This window comes from Balaenoptera musculus, chromosome 2 (genome assembly GCF_009873245.2).
Source record: "Balaenoptera musculus isolate JJ_BM4_2016_0621 chromosome 2, mBalMus1.pri.v3, whole genome shotgun sequence".
Taxonomy (NCBI): Eukaryota; Metazoa; Chordata; class Mammalia; order Artiodactyla; family Balaenopteridae; genus Balaenoptera; species Balaenoptera musculus.
In genome coordinates, this window is record NC_045786.1 from 109556913 (window position 1) to 109575054 (window position 18142).

The 18142-nt window shown below is 38.0% G+C and overlaps 1 protein-coding gene across 5 annotated transcripts in view; it reads left to right on the plus strand.

Annotated features, from left to right (window-relative positions):
* Window positions 1-995: 995 nt before the first annotated feature.
* ARHGAP5 (Rho GTPase activating protein 5) overlaps window positions 996-18142 on the plus strand; it is a 77129-nt gene continuing 59982 nt past the window's right edge. For 4 of the 5 annotated variants that reach the window (XM_036841599.1, XM_036841601.1, XM_036841603.1 and 1 more), the window contains exons 1-2: window positions 1270-1434; window positions 13627-17514. In XM_036841599.1, the coding sequence (XP_036697494.1) occupies window positions 13795-17514 (3720 nt within the window). In that variant the 5' untranslated portion in view covers window positions 1270-1434; window positions 13627-13794. Of the gene's footprint in view, window positions 1061-1269; window positions 1435-13626; window positions 17515-18142 lie in introns of those variants that run through there. The other variant, XM_036841600.1, reaches the window with a different exon arrangement.

Sequence of the window (18142 nt, forward strand, 5' to 3'; positions counted from 1 at the left end):
CTCGAAAAATATTGAATGTATTTAAGGCAGTATAATAAAAGCCAGGTGGCCGATGGTTCCTAAGGTTGGGCTGGTAGTGGTGTGAGCAGGGGTCTTCTGGGCCACCCCAAAATCCGCCCTATGTCTTGGCATCTCGTTCAACTTCCATAAGAACGGACTAAACCGAGGGCCTGCCTCCGTCCCTGTGCGGTGTCGACGGCGAAATGGATTCTTCTTGCTCCCACGGAGTTTTGCCTTCTGGGTGAGTATGGCACCAGGTCCCGGGCGGGTGATGTCTGTAGTTGGCCAGCGATCCCAGGCAGAAAACTGGCTGCACACACAGGAGCATACAGGCAAGTATGTCCCTGAGAACGAGCTTGGGCGCATATTTTCATCTCTTGAATTCTTTAACGCTCAGAGACCGTAGGCTGATTTATCGAGAATCATTCAGTGCCCATGCGATGTTTTGCAACGGCTAACACAATATCAGGTTCCTTTTCAGTATTGTGGTTTGCTCTCAGTTACGGCCAGAAACCGGAACAGAAGGAAAGGGAGAAAGCAGGAAAGGTTTGGAGACGACCGTGCTCAGGGCTGCATGGTCTGCAGCTTCTAAAGCGTGGAGGATGGGACGGAGGAGGAGCAGAATACGGAGAAAGGGGAAAGCAGAGGAAAAACACTCACGCCAATGGGTAAAAGGGAAAAGGTGAGAAGGAATGGAGTAAGAGAGGGAACCAATGGGTGGGAGGGGCGGAGGAAGAAGGGGGAGGGGCAGAAGCCAATGGGGGAGCCGGGACGCGAGCGAGGACGCGGCCCCGCGCGCTCACTCCCTCCCTCCTTCTCGGGCGCTCGCGCCTTCCCAGGCTCCCGGGAGACGAGGGCAGGGGCGGGGCCCAGCCGGGCTCGCGGCGCGGTAGGCGTCGCGAGGTGAGGGCGGCGGGGGCGGGGGATTGTGGGGAGGACGCTGTGGCTGCGCGCGCGCGCGCCCCGTCGAGGCTGCGCCGCCGCTCCGCCCCCGGCCGGGTGTGTGGCAGCGCGCGCGCGCGCGTGCGTTCCGGCGGTGCGCGCCGGGAGAGATGCTGAGGTAAAGTTCGGGATAGAGGGAGAGATCCGTCAGCGCGAGGGAGCCCGAGTGGCCGCCATTACTGAGCCCGGCGCGGCGGCGGGCGCCGGGGAAAGGGGGAGGGACGGGGCCGCCGCTGGTGGCAGGGAGGGAGGGAGGGTGGGTTACCCGGCCGCGGGAGCCGTAGGGTTTGAGGTTTCGGGGCGTGTGTGTTGGGGAGGGCGGGGGGAGGTGGCTGAAGGGACGCGGCGCACGGTGAGCGCGCCGGGGAAGAGAGACGAGCAGAGAGTGGAGGAGGAGGCGGCGGCGGGAGCGCTCCCCAGGAATGTCGCTGCCGCCGCCACCGCCGGGGCCGCTGCTGTTGAGGAGAAGACGGAGGAGACCGACGGTGTTAGGTAGGACCTTGCGACTCCCCGCTCCTCCGGGCCTGCCGGCTCGCCCCATCCCCGCCGGGGACCCTCCAGCCGCCCGCTGCCCTCTGTCCCGCTCGGTCGCCGCCGCCGGTTGTAACCAGTTCAAGGGGCTGGGGCCCCGCAGCCGCCGAGGGGAGCCTGGCGCCGCGCTCGGTCCTCGCAGGCCGGGGCGGGGAGCGGCTGCCGCGGGGAGGATACGGGCGGCGTGAAGGGCAGAGAGGCCGTGGGCGGGGGGGGGGCGCTTTCTCCACAGGTGACGGGGCAGGGGTTGGCGGAGGCCTGGTGGCGGCCGGGGATCGCGCGGGCCCCGCCGGGTGTCCGCTCTCGCCCGCCGCCCTCACTTGCTCTGGTCTCGGATGGTGCGTGGGGGAGGAAGGTGGCCGTGTCTGTTGCCCGGGTGGCTGCTGTTAACGAGTTCCACCTGGAAGGGGGAGAGGGGGTGGGCGCATATTCGCGGAGACACAGCCCTCGTTGCAAACTTGAGCGCCTTTCTGGGGGATCGGCCCTTTCACTTTTTTCCCCTCGCTCCCCCACTCCTCTCTGGGTTCTGTTCACCAATTTCGCGTCTGCTCCTAAAGCTCGGGGTAGGATATGAGAAGTTGCGCTGCGCAACCAAAACACAAGAGTCCTAAGGGTTGACTGCGACTGGGTGAGCCTTTGATACTGAGTTCTCGCTAGAATAACCTCTAGAGTCTCCCTGTTTCCACTAAAGAAAAGTATCGGGGTGGGGGTGGGGAGCTGCGCGGGAGCGCGCGCGCACTTATCCACACATAAATACACTCACTCCTTCACACCCTCCCTCTCCAGCGTTATTAGAAATGCAAGTGAGGTGGACGCTCTGGGTGCAGTTGAGGCTGAAAGGTGCTCTAAAGTCAAGGCAAACTATCAGGACGTTTAGTAAAATTTCGAGAAAGTTGTAGGGGAGAAGCTTATGCTTTTACAATATGATAGAAATCCAGTCTGGGCCCATGCTGAATGTATGGGAATTTAAATGTTTTAAATTTAGGCCAAAATAGGCATGCAGATGGTGTGTACGCGCGTTTTTAAGTTTAAATTCCCAGCGATAATTGGCTTTTGCCTTTGTGATTGGTAGGAAACGACATCATTCTTTAAAAAGTGTTCAGGTATAAAACAGTGAAATACATCGCTATATTTACTGATTTTTGCTTATGCTATCTTCTACAGGTGTTGGGGGGGCGGGGTTTGTCAACTCCACTTAAAACAAATCCAAAACCAGTATTCAATTTGAATAGTATATTAGGGAGTGTTTATTTACATTGATGTTCTCCTTCATTTCAGGGAATATTTCTCTTAAGCCTCCATTTAAGATGGTTCTTTTAACAAAAATGTGATCTAGATTCAACTCTTAAGAAAAATATTTAGTTAAGTAAGATATGTTAATAAAATGTGTTTGGAAGTGTTTTGCTGTCAATTCCAGTTTATTTGACTTTAATGTGATAAAACTGTACTCTTATTTAGTGTTTTTAGATGGACATACCATATAGGTAACCTGCTAGGCAGTTTCCAGATTAAGGTTTTGCTTCCATTTTAAAATGCTTTCTCATTTTTGGCTTTTTCTTGTGTTCTTTGTAATTGACTCACATTTCTTGTATCTGTAGTATCAATAGATCAGAGGAAGAGACTGGTAAATGCAGATCACCAAAAACTTGCATAGGCCTTGGAGCATGTGACTAAACATACACAACTGAAAAGCTGGGAATACCTGTGCATTTAACTTTCAAGAAATAGCACTATTGATCAGATTGACTTAAAGCAAAAATTAGAGCAATACAGGTTACTAGATTAACAATCGATTTGGTTGTCATGTGTAGGCTACATTTTTTTTTAACCCACCTCAGCATGTCTTATTTTACCATTCTTTGTACGTTAATTTTAAGAGCACTGGGGAATGGGGTGTGTTACACTGTGATATGAGAAAGAATTGTCACAGAATCTGATATCTTTATCAATTTTTTAGCACCTCTCCCTACATTTAAATTACTTTAGCCATTTAGAAATTGTATTGCAAAATTAATATCTTACTTCTGTCACATGGTACTTATCCTAAATGTTTTCAAACCATGCCCCCACCCCCATGTTTTTATGTTTGAAAGGCAGATTTAAATCTGCACACTTGTTCTTTTGGAGAAAATTATTTTGACCTTGAAAGTTAAGATTTTTTAAGGAGTAAAATACTGTACTTGCATTCTTTTTTTGGAATTGAAGTTGTGGCACAGCTTAGAAAAACAGTTTTGTAACTCACTTTTAAATTGAAAAAATTATTTCTCAAGAAGAGCTTACTAAACTTTTACTTTTTCATCGTTAGCAGGACTTAAGGTAAGTGTTGCCTTTAGTATTCGCTTCTTAAATATGAAATGGCATAATAGAGATTTTCTTGGTAGCTACAGAATGTTTTAATTTTCACAACTTCAGTTTCCATAGATATTATTTTTAAAACTATTTATTTGGGCTAATTTTTTCTTTGCCCACCAAGGAAGGATACAGGTAATATAGTTCACTCAAGAAGCGCTGTATAGTGTTCTGTTTTAGTAATGTCTTATGTTCCTAAAGGATGTTTGTAAAATACATTTGAAATACACCAAGGGAATTCGGCTTTTTAAAGAACTGTGAAGAAACTTTATAAAGTGATCCATTATTTGGTGACTTGAGTAATCAAGCTCCTATTTGTTTAAGTGAAGGTTGTTGATAATTTTCTCAAACTAGGAAAATTAAGAAAAAATAGTTCAGTGCTAAGAATTTTAAGTATGAACTTTAATTGGTTTTCATATTCCGTTCCTTGGATCCCTTATGGAGTTTTGCTGGATGTCTTGAGACTTCCTCTGATACCCCACCCTTCAAAACCAGGGCAGCCTTTATTTTTGTCTATTAAATGTATTGTATCAATACTTAAATATAAAAATTCCTTTGAAAAAAGAAATCATCTGCATTAGAAATTTTTTGAAAGCCTCCAATTTGTATTCATTAATTCAGATTATCTTTTTTGGCACTTACTGTGTGCCTGGCCTTGGGGGTACCAAGATAAGTTAGTAGTAACTTTACCAGGAATAAATAGTTACAAATACTAAGAGATGCGGAAAAGAGAACCACTGTTTCTGTCAGGACCTCTTTGGGAAACCTTTACAGAAGAAGCATTTGAATTTGGATGTTTTGACTGCAAATAGGAGTTTGAATGTAAGAGAGACAAAAAAGGTTTTTGTTTTTGTTTTCACTGTATTTTGGAGGTTGACTGTCCACAATTCCTTAGATTTGCAGTCAGATAAAATAGGTTGTTAATATTTGGTCATGTCTGTGTGTTTTACTCCTTAGAATTAGACTGTTGGGAAAAAATTATGCATAATTTTGTAATTTTAGGGTTAAAATATGACTGGTATGTTCCATTTGGTTAGATTCTCAAGCTTTTCATCATGAAGAGTTAATGGAAAGGTGAATTTTAATTTTTCTAGCTTCGTATTAGATTTAGTCTATTTTATTATCCCTGACCAGTATTTTATTGAGCAACTAGGCACTGTGAGGGATAAAAGGAAATATAAATATTGCTCCCTTAAAGGAGCTTACAGCTTTGGTGGGGAGTGAGCTTGACAATTTAGGAATAGTTAAATGACAGTTAAAAATAGAGTAGAAGAGCCATATACAAGGTAGTACCTATTGATTTAAAAATTGGTGTAAAGGAATTTAGATAAAGGAGTTGTCATTTGGAAGTTGCCTAGGATTGGGATGAGTGAGAAAAAAAGACATCAAGTTAATGACACTGTGGACCCAAAGCACAGGGGAAGTGTGGATAAATTGACAGGTGAGGGGAAAATATAAGGTAAAAATGTAAGAGCATCAGTTTGTATGTTGTGGGCCAAATTGAAGGATTGGGGAAAAGTGTTAACACAAGGTTAATAGGAGGAGTAATCGGGAAATAAACAAATTACATCTGCATTACTGTCCTTGTTATTATATTTGGCATTGTCAAACAGCCTTGGAAAACTCATTCTTTGGCTTCTGTTAAGGTATATAGTTTGTTTATTTTCTTCCTAGTGATCCAATATTGTGATCCAATATTTTACGTTTCTTTCTATACTTGCCTTTCCAGAGTCAGGATAATGTATCTCTTTTTATTTGCTCCTTTATTTTTATTTTGGTTGATTACTAAAGAGAAAGTAGAAAATTAACATTCCTATGATCTGGGAAACTGAGATCCAGATTTCTACTCTTCTCTGTAAGTTTGTAAATCTTTGGATGCTTGTTACAAAGAGTGTTAAATCAAATGGTCTCTTAAATAATTTTCTAAAGTTTATGATCTTGAAATTGATGTTACTGATCTTGACTTTGCCTCATTTCATTTCTGTATTTTCATTTGTCTTGGTAATACTGTTACCTGAAACTCAAGTGATAGCACCATCTGTTGCTGAGACTGGTTAGTTTTTTCTTTAAGAAACATTGACTCATTTGTCTTTATTTCTTTTATCTAGCAGCTAGTCACCAAGATCTTTGTCTTGGACTGCTCTTTTCAGTTCTGTGATAGTTCAGGTGCTTTCAAGCCTCTAGTATATGTCCATCTCTTGGGCATTGTGCCCTACCAAATCCAATTTTGTATTCCACGTCTAATCTGGAATGGCTTCTTATTGCTCATTACAAAGTCTAACTCATGTTTGCCCTTGAAGACCTTCTATAGATCTTATATTTTCAGAAATAAATAAGAAATAAGTCTCTACTTTCCAGCATGGCAGCTGTGCTCAGCCACTCCACCCTAATCACACACCAGGAAGGACTTCTTTTTAAAATCCAAATCCAGTCTGTTTTCAGAGTTTACTCAGATCCTTTAATCTGTTGCAGGGGTCTGCAGATTATAGCCTCTGGACCAAATCCAGCCTGCTGCCTGTTTTCATTTAATGGCTTTTTACATTTTGAAATGGTTGAGGAAACAGTTAAAAGAATAATATTTTGAAATATGTGAAAATTATATGGAATTCAAATTTCATTGTCCATAAATAACCAATGATCAGTTTTGTAAGTTTTGTCTATGGCTGTAATATTTACTGTCTGGCCTTTTACAGAAAAAGTTTTCCAAGCCCTGACCTATACCAATTTGTACTGATTTTTCATTTCTTTGAATTCCTATTACATTTATCGGTTCCATAGTATAGCACACTGCCTCAGCTATGGTACTATATATAAAGCTTCTTAAAAATAGTGGGGAAAGTGTTTTTCAGCCTTTTAAAAGAAATCCATACCTCCTTTTTAGTCTATACCCCTTTTTGAGATTCTTATTTGACTCCCTAATGTTCCCATAATTAAGAATATTGTTAAACTTAATGTAGTTTGTTTTCCCTCCTGTGTAGCATTACAATAACAAACATTAAATTATGCCCTTTCCCCCTGCTTTTCAGTTCTTCAAAGTGAGAAGAAAGGACTCAGACCCTGGAAGGGAGCATCTTCATAGCCTGGCTTAGTGGACTTTCCTATACATAACCTTTGTACCCTCAAAACTTCTGACATAAAGCTAAGCAAACAGTAGCTAAGCACAGTATGTACTTAATGGGTTGCTTACATAGGTTGATGTAAATGAGGTTACTGTTGGTTCTTCTGTTTTCATCACAGAATAAGGAAATGGACTAGGAAGAGTTTAGAATAACTTTGACACCACGTCCTCAGAGACAACATGTTGTTAGAGGAAAGTGTGGATTAAAAACAGGATAGGCAGTTAATCTATCTAGGGAATAGTTTACATCATTGCTTTTCAAATATTTTCTGCAATGAAACTTTTTCAAACAATAAATGCTTGAAATATCAAAAGATAAAAATGGATAAAAGCAAAATTACCTTTGCTGAGTAGGTTTTGGGGAGATCTCAGAGTACTGCCTACTGAGACCCTTCTGGAAGGGACCCTTCAGGCTTAATGTTTATAAACCTATAGTTTGTGTTAATGAGCAGACTAAAGATCTTGGAAAAAATACTGGACTTTTTATATTAGAATATTCTGCTGTGCTAAACCTTATGGACCCATAATGGTGTGTGATTTTTGTTAATTGTGACTGCAAATATGACTTCAAGATTGTTCAGTGGTTTGGGATCCGAGTCTGGAGATTGATTCATTCAGTCATCAAATACTTGAGCACCCACTGTGTGTCAGGCACTGATCTGAGTGCTAGGAATATGGTAAAAAACAAAACAAAATCTCCATCCTAACAGTTTATCCTGAATCTTACCAAGATATGCTTCAGTAAAGACTAATTCATAGGAATGATGCCTTTAGCATTCCTTTCAACCTTAAGATAGTGTGCTTATGTGGTACAAACCTTGGTCAAAGAAAACATGGAATATGATTGACTCTCCTACAGGTGTTAACATTGTTTACTTAGCTATCTTTTATATGTTAAAATGACTTTTTCATTTCCTCTTCTAATTTTTACAGCATACATTTGTCATTGAGAATTAGCAACATTAAGAAAAGTATATTTTAAGACAATATTATGCCATATTCATCTTTTAGTATACAGTTGATGTTTTTATTCTCAAACTATTCTAGATAAGTTTACCTAAGATTGTGGAATATATGATCACCTTTGGGCTTGGATCTGCTTCTGTCTTGAATATTTGTTTATTTAAGGGATATTTTCTCTATTTGACTTAAAGAAGATGGAGCACATAATTACAGAGCTGCTGCTTCTGCGTAATTAGGTCTTTGAAATGTTTTCTGTAGTAAATAGTTGTGATTTAAAAAAATTTTTAGGTGTCAAAAATAAAAATTAGATGATTATTCTGGCTGAATACAGGCATACATTTTATTGCGCTTCGCAGATACTGTGTTTTTGCTCATTGAAGGTTTTTGGCAACCTGTGTAGAGCAAGTCTATAGATGCCATTTTTCCAACAGCATTATTTTTTAATTAAGGTATGTACATTGTTTTTTTAGACATAATGGTATCGCACACTTAGTAGACTACAGTATAGTGTAAACATAACTTTCATATGCACTGAGAAACCAAAAAATTCATGTGACTTACGTTATTGTGATACTTGCTTTCTTGTGGTGGTCTGCAAACAAACCTGAAGTATCTCCGAGGTATGCCTGTACAGTATTATAGATTATAGTTAGTCTTTATTCTGATGGCTTAATTTTTGACAAAAAATTTTGGGACCTTGAATATATGTATATTTTCTCCATAAATAGCTTTAGAAAATCTTTTAGATAATAAATCATGACACCTATTTAGTAAACCTAACATGCTTTACTTTTTTTTTTTTTAACCGAAGATTTAAGAACATTTGATTTTAATATTTATTAGCATTCATGCATTTGTTGAATAGCTACTATGTGGGAAGGACTGTTCTGGGCTCTTGGGAGCCCAGATGATGGAATGAACAGATTTGTGCCTTTGTGCATCTTTATTAAACCTGGAGTCGGGCAGGGAGAGGGATAGAGTTAATGACAGATAATAAAGAAGTAAGTTGTATAGTAAGTTAGGAGGGTAAGCAAAGGGGAATTTGGGGAGTACTAGGAAAAGTAAGTGCAAAGGTAGGAACATGTTTAGCTTGTTGAGCAACAGTTCAGGGTTTCTCACTGTGACTGGAATAGAATGAGAATGGGGAGAATAGTATGAGAGTAGGTCAGAGAGTAAGATAGGGCTGGAGAAGGTAGATCTTGTAGAAAGCCATTGAAAGGACTTGGCTTTTACTTTTAGGAGCCACTGGAGAGTTTTGAGCAAAAGAAAGGAAGGGTCTGACTTACGTTTTAAAAGAATTACTCTGGCTGCTTTATGAACAGACTGGGGAAGGGGAGCAGGAGTGGAAGCAGAGAAATTAGTTTAGAAGCCTTTGGAATAATCCAGAGCCAGAGATGACAGTGGAATGAGATCAGAGTTATAGCAATAAAGGTAGTGAAAAGCAATAAATTCTGGATGTATTTTGAAGATAGGGCCAGCAAGAATTTCCTGACACAGTATGGTAACTTAAAAGTGTAAAATAGTTTTTAAAATATACTTTTTGTTGAATAATGAGTGCAACAGTTTTGTGAAAAGGTACAAAACAAAATTTAGTTTAAATCCAGAATTACTAAGAATCTTTTCAGTTTCCTAGATCCCTTATAGAACTTAAAAACATTTTTTTTTTGCAGAAAACCACTTCATGTTATTAAAACTCCATTAAAAGGAGCATGTTATGTTTGAATGGCTTAAAATATCTCAGAAAACTTAGTTGTAGAGATAGCTTCATTGCAGCAGACAACTGTAGGACAGTTCCACTCAAAAATTGTACATTGTCATTAATTTCTGTAAGGATGCTTAATCTAAACATTTCCTTGAAGTGAAAGTTTATAGGATAATCTTAAAGGCAGGATGAGAAACTGCATTGCAAACTATTAAAAGCAGCACTACTGCTTAAGAAAGTAAAGATTGGTCATCAAGAGACTCATCTTAACCCTGTAACTTTGAGTAGGTCATTGTTTTTTCTTGGTTTCTTCATGAGCAAAAATCAGCATGATAGTAGATGTTAGAGAAAACGAGGTATTTTTAGTTATATGAAAATAGTTATGTCAAAAATAGAAAAGATATGTCTGGATTGACATAGTCAAATATTACCATTAAAAATATTTGAAAGGAATATTCAAATTAAATCAAACAGCCTGCCGGTAGATATTGACCATTAGCTTATTAGTGGGAACTCAAAACAAAACAAAAAAAACAGAAGGCATTCTGTTTTTCTCAGCACAGAAGAAAAATTACCTTGGTTAGTTAATGAGGGCAGTTTTGACTTGGATAGTGAGGGCCAGTGGATAATTCATGTATGTATAAACTATCCAAGTGTCTGAAAGTAAATTTCTTTATAACCTATTACAGCCAATCTCATGAGAGCTGTCTTTCTCCCTTGAGGTGGTAATAGCATACTCACTCAAACAAATGGTAAAATCTTTTTGAGGGCAGGATGGCAACAATTTTTTTTTTTCTGGTCTAGGATTTCTGAAACATTTAAAAAATCTGAAAACACTTTTGTAAATTTTAGCTTCTGAGTTAAGTAAACCTGTGAATCAAATAAAGAAGACACTGCTCTGATGAAGAGTCGGAGAGAGCAACTATTTATTTGCCCAGCGTTCTTTCCCACCTCTAGATGAAAGAATTTTCCCACCAGAATTTGAAAATCACTATATGGTGACTCATGACATAAACTCTGGATCTGACTTCAGAATACCAGCAGGTAGCCTGCCTGAGAGCATCGTTAGAAAAAAGAATATGGATGTTCCTCACTGTGTCTAATTGGTAGTTTACTGTGAATTTGGTTTGTTAACCATAAATGTCACACAAAGCTACCTTATTTTTAATTTAAACTTCAGTATTTGTAATTCAGAGACTGCCACTAACAAATTAATTAGGATGTGTTGAAGCCTTAGTATTCAAAATTATCCTCAATATAATAGAGGTTTTTTTTTGTCTGTTAGATAAAAAGCCTTCCAGTTTTCAATGACTGATGAAAGAGTGAAGACTTCATGCCTCCACTCATCTTCATTTACTTTTAAGGCCTTTTTCTTTCTGAAACTTTAAAAATTGATTTTGTGATAGTGTTTTTATTTCTACTCTTATGCTCTATAACTTTAGATAGAAAAGTATTTCAGTCTTTTGAGGTTTATGCTCTAGGAGAGCATGAATGATTCTTTTCATGTATTTCAATAAGTATATGTAAAAAATATTAACAAAGATGTGACCATTATGACAAGGATTAGATTTGTAGTTGAAACTTTTCTGCAATATTCAGGTCCATATGACGTTGTATTGTTACCTTTCTATTAACAACTTTGTGTCTCTTAAGCTGGAAAGCAAGGGACGGTCTTTGAATTGCTCTTAGTTTTCAGAATAGATGTTTGTCTACCAAAGAGTTAATAAAGAGCTATATGTAGTTCCAGTGTTTGTACTGTTTAATGTAAAAATTCCCCAAAGTAATCACTGGTTATGTTTTGTTTTGATGTACATTTAAAAGGATATCTTCTGCAATTTTTTGCTTGCTTAGTAAGAAAGAAGGATAGACCTTGTATTCCACTGTGTTTTCAATTTTTTTTCTTAATTGTTAGTTATGAATCACTATGCTATTTTCACAAACTAATTTCCCTTTTTATCACTGTTTATAACTTTGTTATCCAGTTAGTTCACTGTTGTCTTTTCAGTAAATATCCATTAAGTAGCCCAGTTGTTCTTTTATGCAGTTTAGGTAAAGAATGTTAAACTTGGTGCTAAGTGCAAATATTCAGTTTGATCACATTAAGATCTTTTAAAATTTTTACTTAATGAAAGAGAGTTAAGAGCATTGAGTGGGACTGCCCTAATTTCTTATACTGCTAGTTATTGTATATACTGCTGCCAGATAAATATTTGTAAGTCACCAGTCTGATCACATCATTTTTTATAAATCTTCAACAGCTTCCTTGGTTCTAAGAATCAAATTTTAAAAACAGAACTTAGTATTTATTAAGCATCCTTTTCTTTGCTAAGCACTTAACATTAAAGAAAAAATTAGTTCTTAAATTTGTATAGATAGGCAGCCCCATTTTATAGGTGGGGGAACCATGTCTCAAGAGGTTTAGGGCTTTACTATTGTCATAAACTAGTAAATACTAGGAGTTGAATTTGAAATCAGTTCTATTTACTCATGGTTTTCTACTACTTATGTTGCTCCTTCAACATGGCAATATTTTATTTATTACCGAATTGAAGCTAATAAACATTTTGCTTGAATATCAGATGGCTGATATTGTTAAAATTAATATTTGGTTGAGGCTGGTAGGATAAACTTACAGAATACAAGAATAAATCTGAAATTTTATTTTAAAATATTATTGTACTAGAAATATTAGAATTTTAAATTTCAAGAATAATTTCTCTTTACCATTAGTTGTTAGTATAGCAGATGTGCAGCACAACCTAAATAGATGTTCACTTGCAATTTTGAGGGTAGTGGAGAAGCCACATATTGGGGGCAGGTAGTGCTTCTTTTCTCACCTTTTATTTTTTTCCTCATGGTCTTTTTATTCTTTTATTTTGTCTGGATTGAAGATAATTTTCACATATGTTGATGTACATGACTGGATATTTTCCTTGTGAAATTTTGATGTGGTAGAAATGATGTATTGCTTTTCCTTCACCTCGAAAGAATGTGAAGAATCACCAAATAAAACCTTCATGAGAGACTGATTCATTGCTTCCACACAAATAACCTAATTTAAATTACATGTAATTCTTAAAGTTTATTTGATGTTGTTGGTATATCAAATAATTCTAAAAGATTTTCTCAAATATATAATCGTAAAATTCTTTAGCTTTGTGCTACTCAAAATGTGATCTGTGAGCTCTTTGTAAATACTCTGAGAGAGAATAAATGCAGAAATCAAAAACATTTAGAAACAATTTGATAGTAATTTTGTGTCTCTTGAATCTAATAAGAAACTGGGACTTAGATTTTTTAAACATTTCATTCATTGTATTTTTAAAAATTGACTTACAGATATGAAATAAAAGTTGGTCCTTAGATCGTTTGAGAAGCATTGATCTAGTTAAACGCTGTCATTATTTGTATTAACTGTTCATTTATTTCTATTTCCTTGTTTAAGTATATGAATATTCTTAATTGGTTTTAGATATAAAATTTGATAGATTTCACAGGAGTATGTTGAAACTTCTTGAAAATTTTTTTTAATTCTAAAATCTTGCTAAATTCATACGAAATTCCATTTTAGGGAATAAGTTTTGAGAAGCCATGTTATAGAAAGCAGATAGTTTTTTAAAATTGTGAGAGAGTTGTTAACGCAACTAGTATGTTATCGTCAAACATAGCCAGCCTCCAGTCAGAAAAGGCAGGAAAATTGAGGGAGGGGAAAGGACTAGTTGTTTCCTCAAACTCATAGGAAGAAATAGAAACAAAATGCACATTTGGTTAAGAGGGTTTTATTTTAAAGTTTGTAAGATCCCATTAAAATTTGTATTTAGTTTTTTTTGTTGTTAGATTTGCCTTAAATTTTGAGGTCATCTTGCATTTATAACAGTAAATCATAAACTGTCTTTGGTGATTTCTTAAAATACATGTAACATTGTTAACTTGTCTGGTGCTTTGTTATGAACATCTTTAATTTGTATATAATTCGACATGTGTAATTCATGATTAAGATTTGTCCTTTTTCTCTTTCTAGGAAGATGATCCATATGATCTTGAAGACCTTTCTGCACAGAAATGAGGGAAATACAAAGAACCAAATATAGTTCTGAAATTCGGGATCTGTATTTTGAGATGATTTTATTTTCAGAATGAGAAGTATATCTGGTTATCTTTATGAATGTAGAGACATGACAAGAGAGTTATGATGGCAAAAAACAAAGAGCCTCGCCCCCCATCCTATACCATCAGTGTAGTTGGACTCTCTGGGACTGAAAAAGACAAAGGTAACTGTGGAGTTGGAAAGTCTTGTTTGTGCAATAGATTTGTACGCTCAAAAGCAGATGAATATTATCCAGAGCATACTTCTGTGCTTAGCACCATTGACTTTGGAGGACGAGTAGTAAACAATGATCACTTTTTGTACTGGGGTGACATAACACAAAGTGGTGAAGATGGAGTAGAATGCAAAATTCATGTCATTGAACAAACTGAGTTCATTGATGACCAGACTTTCTTGCCTCATCGGAGTACGAATTTGCAACCATATATAAAACGTGCAGCTGCCTCTAAATTGCAGTCAGCAGAAAAACTAATGTACATTTGCACTGATCAACTAGGCTTGGAGCAAGACTTTGAACAGAAGCAGATGCCTGAAGGGAAGCTCAATGTAGATGGATTTTTATTGTGCATTGATGTAAGTCAGGGATGCAATAGGAAGTTTGATGATCAACTTAAATTTGTAAATAACCTTTTTGTCCAACTATCAAAATCAAAAAAACCTGTAATAATAGCAGCAACTAAATGTGATGAATGTGTGGATCATTATCTTAGAGAAGTTCAGGCATTTGCTTCAAACAAAAAGAACCTTCTTGTAGTGGAAACATCTGCACGATTTAATGTCAACATTGAGACATGTTTCACTGCACTGGTACAAATGCTGGATAAAACTCGTGGCAAGCCTAAAATTATTCCCTATCTGGATGCTTATAAAACGCAGAGACAACTTGTTGTCACAGCAACAGATAAGTTTGAAAAACTTGTGCAGACTGTGAGAGATTATCATGCAACTTGGAAAACTGTTAGTAACAAATTGAAAAATCATCCTGATTATGAGGACTACATCAACTTAGAGGGAACAAGAAAGGCCAGAAATACGTTCTCAAAACATATAGAACAACTTAAACAGGAACATATAAGAAAAAGAAGAGAAGAATATATAAATACTTTACCAAGAGCTTTTAACACTCTTTTGCCAAACCTAGAAGAGATTGAACATTTGAATTGGTCAGAAGCTTTGAAGTTAATGGAAAAGAGAGCAGATTTTCAGTTATGTTTTGTGGTGCTAGAAAAAACACCTTGGGATGAAACTGACCATATAGACAAAATTAATGATAGACGGATCCCATTTGACCTTCTGAGCACTTTAGAAGCTGAAAAAGTCTATCAGAACCATGTACAACATCTAATATCAGAGAAGAGGAGGGTAGAAATGAAGGAAAAATTCAAGAAGACTTTGGAAAAAATTCAGTTTATTTCACCTGGGCAGCCATGGGAGGAAGTTATGTGCTTTGTTATGGAGGATGAAGCCTTCAAATATATCACTGAGGCTGATAGCAAAGAGGTGTATGGTAGGCATCAGCGAGAAATAGTTGAAAAAGCCAAAGAAGAGTTTCAGGAAATGCTTTTTGAACATTCTGAACTTTTTTATGATTTAGATCTTAATGCAACACCTAGTTCAGATAAAATGAGTGAAATTCATACAGTTTTGAGTGAAGAACCTAGATACAAAGCTTTACAGAAACTTGCACCTGATAGGGAGTCTCTTCTACTTAAGCATATAGGATTTGTTTATCATCCCACTAAAGAAACATGTCTTAGTGGCCAAAACTGTACAGACATTAAAGTAGAGCAGTTACTTGCCAGCAGTCTTTTGCAGTTGGATCATGGCCGCTTACGGTTGTATCATGATAGTACCAATATAGATAAAGTTAACCTTTTCATTTTAGGGAAGGATGGCCTTTCCCAAGAACTAGCAAATGAGATAAGGACACAATCCACTGATGATGAGTATGCCTTAGATGGAAAAATTTATGAACTTGATCTTCGGCCCGTTGATGCCAAGTCGCCTTACTTTTTGAGTCAGTTGTGGACTGCTGCCTTTAAACCACATGGGTGCTTCTGTGTATTTAATTCCATTGAGTCACTGAATTTTATTGGGGAATTTATCGGAAAAATAAGAACGGAAGCTTCTCAGATCAGAAAAGATAAGTATATGGCTAACCTTCCATTTACATTAATTCTGGCTAATCAGAGAGATTCTATTAGTAAGAATCTACCAATTCTCAGGCACCAAGGGCAACAGTTGGCAAACAAGTTACAGTGTCCTTTTGTAGATGTACCTGCTGGTACATATCCTCGTAAATTTAATGAAACCCAAATAAAGCAAGCTCTAAGAGGAGTATTAGAATCAGTTAAACATAATTTAGATGTGGTGAGCCCAGTTCCCACCAATAAGGATGTATCAGAAGCTGACTTGAGAATTGTCATGTGTGCCATGTGTGGTGATCCATTTAGTGTGGATCTTATTCTTTCACCCTTCCTTGATTCTCATTCCTGCAGTGCTGCTCAAGCTGGACAGAATAATTCACTAATGCTTGATAAAATCATTGGTGAAAAAAGGAGGCGAATACAGATCACAATATTATCATACCATTCCTCAATTGGAGTAAGGAAAGATGAACTGGTTCATGGGTATATATTAGTTTATTCTGCCAAACGGAAAGCATCAATGGGAATGCTTCGAGCATTTCTGTCAGAAGTTCAGGACACCATTCCTGTACAGCTGGTGGCAGTTACTGACAGCCAAGCAGACTTTTTTGAAAATGAAGCCATCAAAGAGTTAATGACTGAAGGAGAACACATTGCAACTGAGATCACTGCTAAATTTACGGCACTGTATTCTTTATCTCAGTATCATCGGCAAACTGAGGTCTTTACACTGTTTTTCAGTGATGTTCTAGAGAAAAAAAGTATGATAGAAAATTCCTATTTATCTGATAATACAAGGGAATCAACCCATCAAAGTGAAGATGTTTTCCTGCCATCTCCCAGAGACTGTTTTCCCTATAACAACTACCCTGATTCAGATGATGATACAGAAGCACCACCTCCTTATAGTCCAATTGGGGATGATGTACAGTTGCTTCCAACGCCTAGTGACCGTTCCAGATATAGATTAGATTTGGAAGGAAATGAATATCCTATTCACAGCACACCAAACTGTCATGACCATGAACGCAACCATAAAGTGCCTCCACCTATTAAACCTAAACCAGTTGTACCTAAGACAAATGTGAAAAAGTTGGATCCAAACCTTTTAAAAACAATTGAAGCTGGTATTGGTAAAAATCCAAGAAAACAGACCTCCCGGGTGCCTTTGGCACATCCTGAAGATATGGATCCTTCAGATAACTATTCAGAACCCATTGACACAATTTTCAAACAGAAGGGCTATTCTGATGAGATATATGTTGTCCCAGATGATAGTCAGAATCGCATTATTAAAATTCGAAACTCATTTGTGAATAACACCCAAGGAGATGAAGAAAATGGATTTTCTGATAGAATCTCAAAAAGTCATGGGGAACGGAGACCTTCAAAATACAAATACAAATCTAAAACCCTATTCAGTAAAGCCAAGTCATACTACAGAAGAACGCATTCAGATGCAAGTGATGATGAAGCTTTCACCACTTCTAAAACAAAAAGAAAAGGAAGACATCGTGGAAGTGAAGAAGATCCACTTCTTTCTCCTGTTGAAACTTGGAAAGGTGGTATTGATAATCCTGCAATCACTTCAGACCAGGAGTTAGATGATAAGAAAATGAAGAAGAAAACCCACAAAGTAAAAGAAGATAAAAAGGTAAGTTTAATGTATGGTTCATAATGTTTCTAAAGATGTTTGCTTTTGACTTTTAAAAAATTATTATTATTTTTTAAGAGAATGGATTTGACATCAGTGAGAACTTAGGCTGCCTGTGTCATTCAGTAAATATAATTGACAGCTTTTTTAAATTTTCTGAGTATTTTGTGAGGGCAGATTATTTTTTGTTACTTATTACATTTTATTGTGCTTTATCTTATTTGGGGTGGAAGTTTGATTTCATATTCTTCAGCATAAAAGTTCTAGCTGAATATGTGTATTCTCTCTGCAGAAACTCAGATATAAAGTGATTTATTTTTTAAATTTATTTATTTATTCTTATTTTTGGCTGTGTTGGGTCTTCGTTTCTGTGCGAGGGCTTTCTCTAGTTGTGGCAAGCGGGGGCCACTCTTCATTGCAGTGCGCGGGCCTCTCACTATCGTGGCCTCTCTTGTTGTGGAGCACAGGCTCCAGACGCGCAGGCTCAGTAGTTGTGGCTCACGGGCCTAGTTGTTCGCGGCATGTGGGATCTTCCCAAACCAGGGCTCGAACCCATGTCCCCTGCATTAGCAGGCAGATTCTCAACCACTGCGCCACCAGGGAAGCCTGATTTTGTTCATTTTTTTCT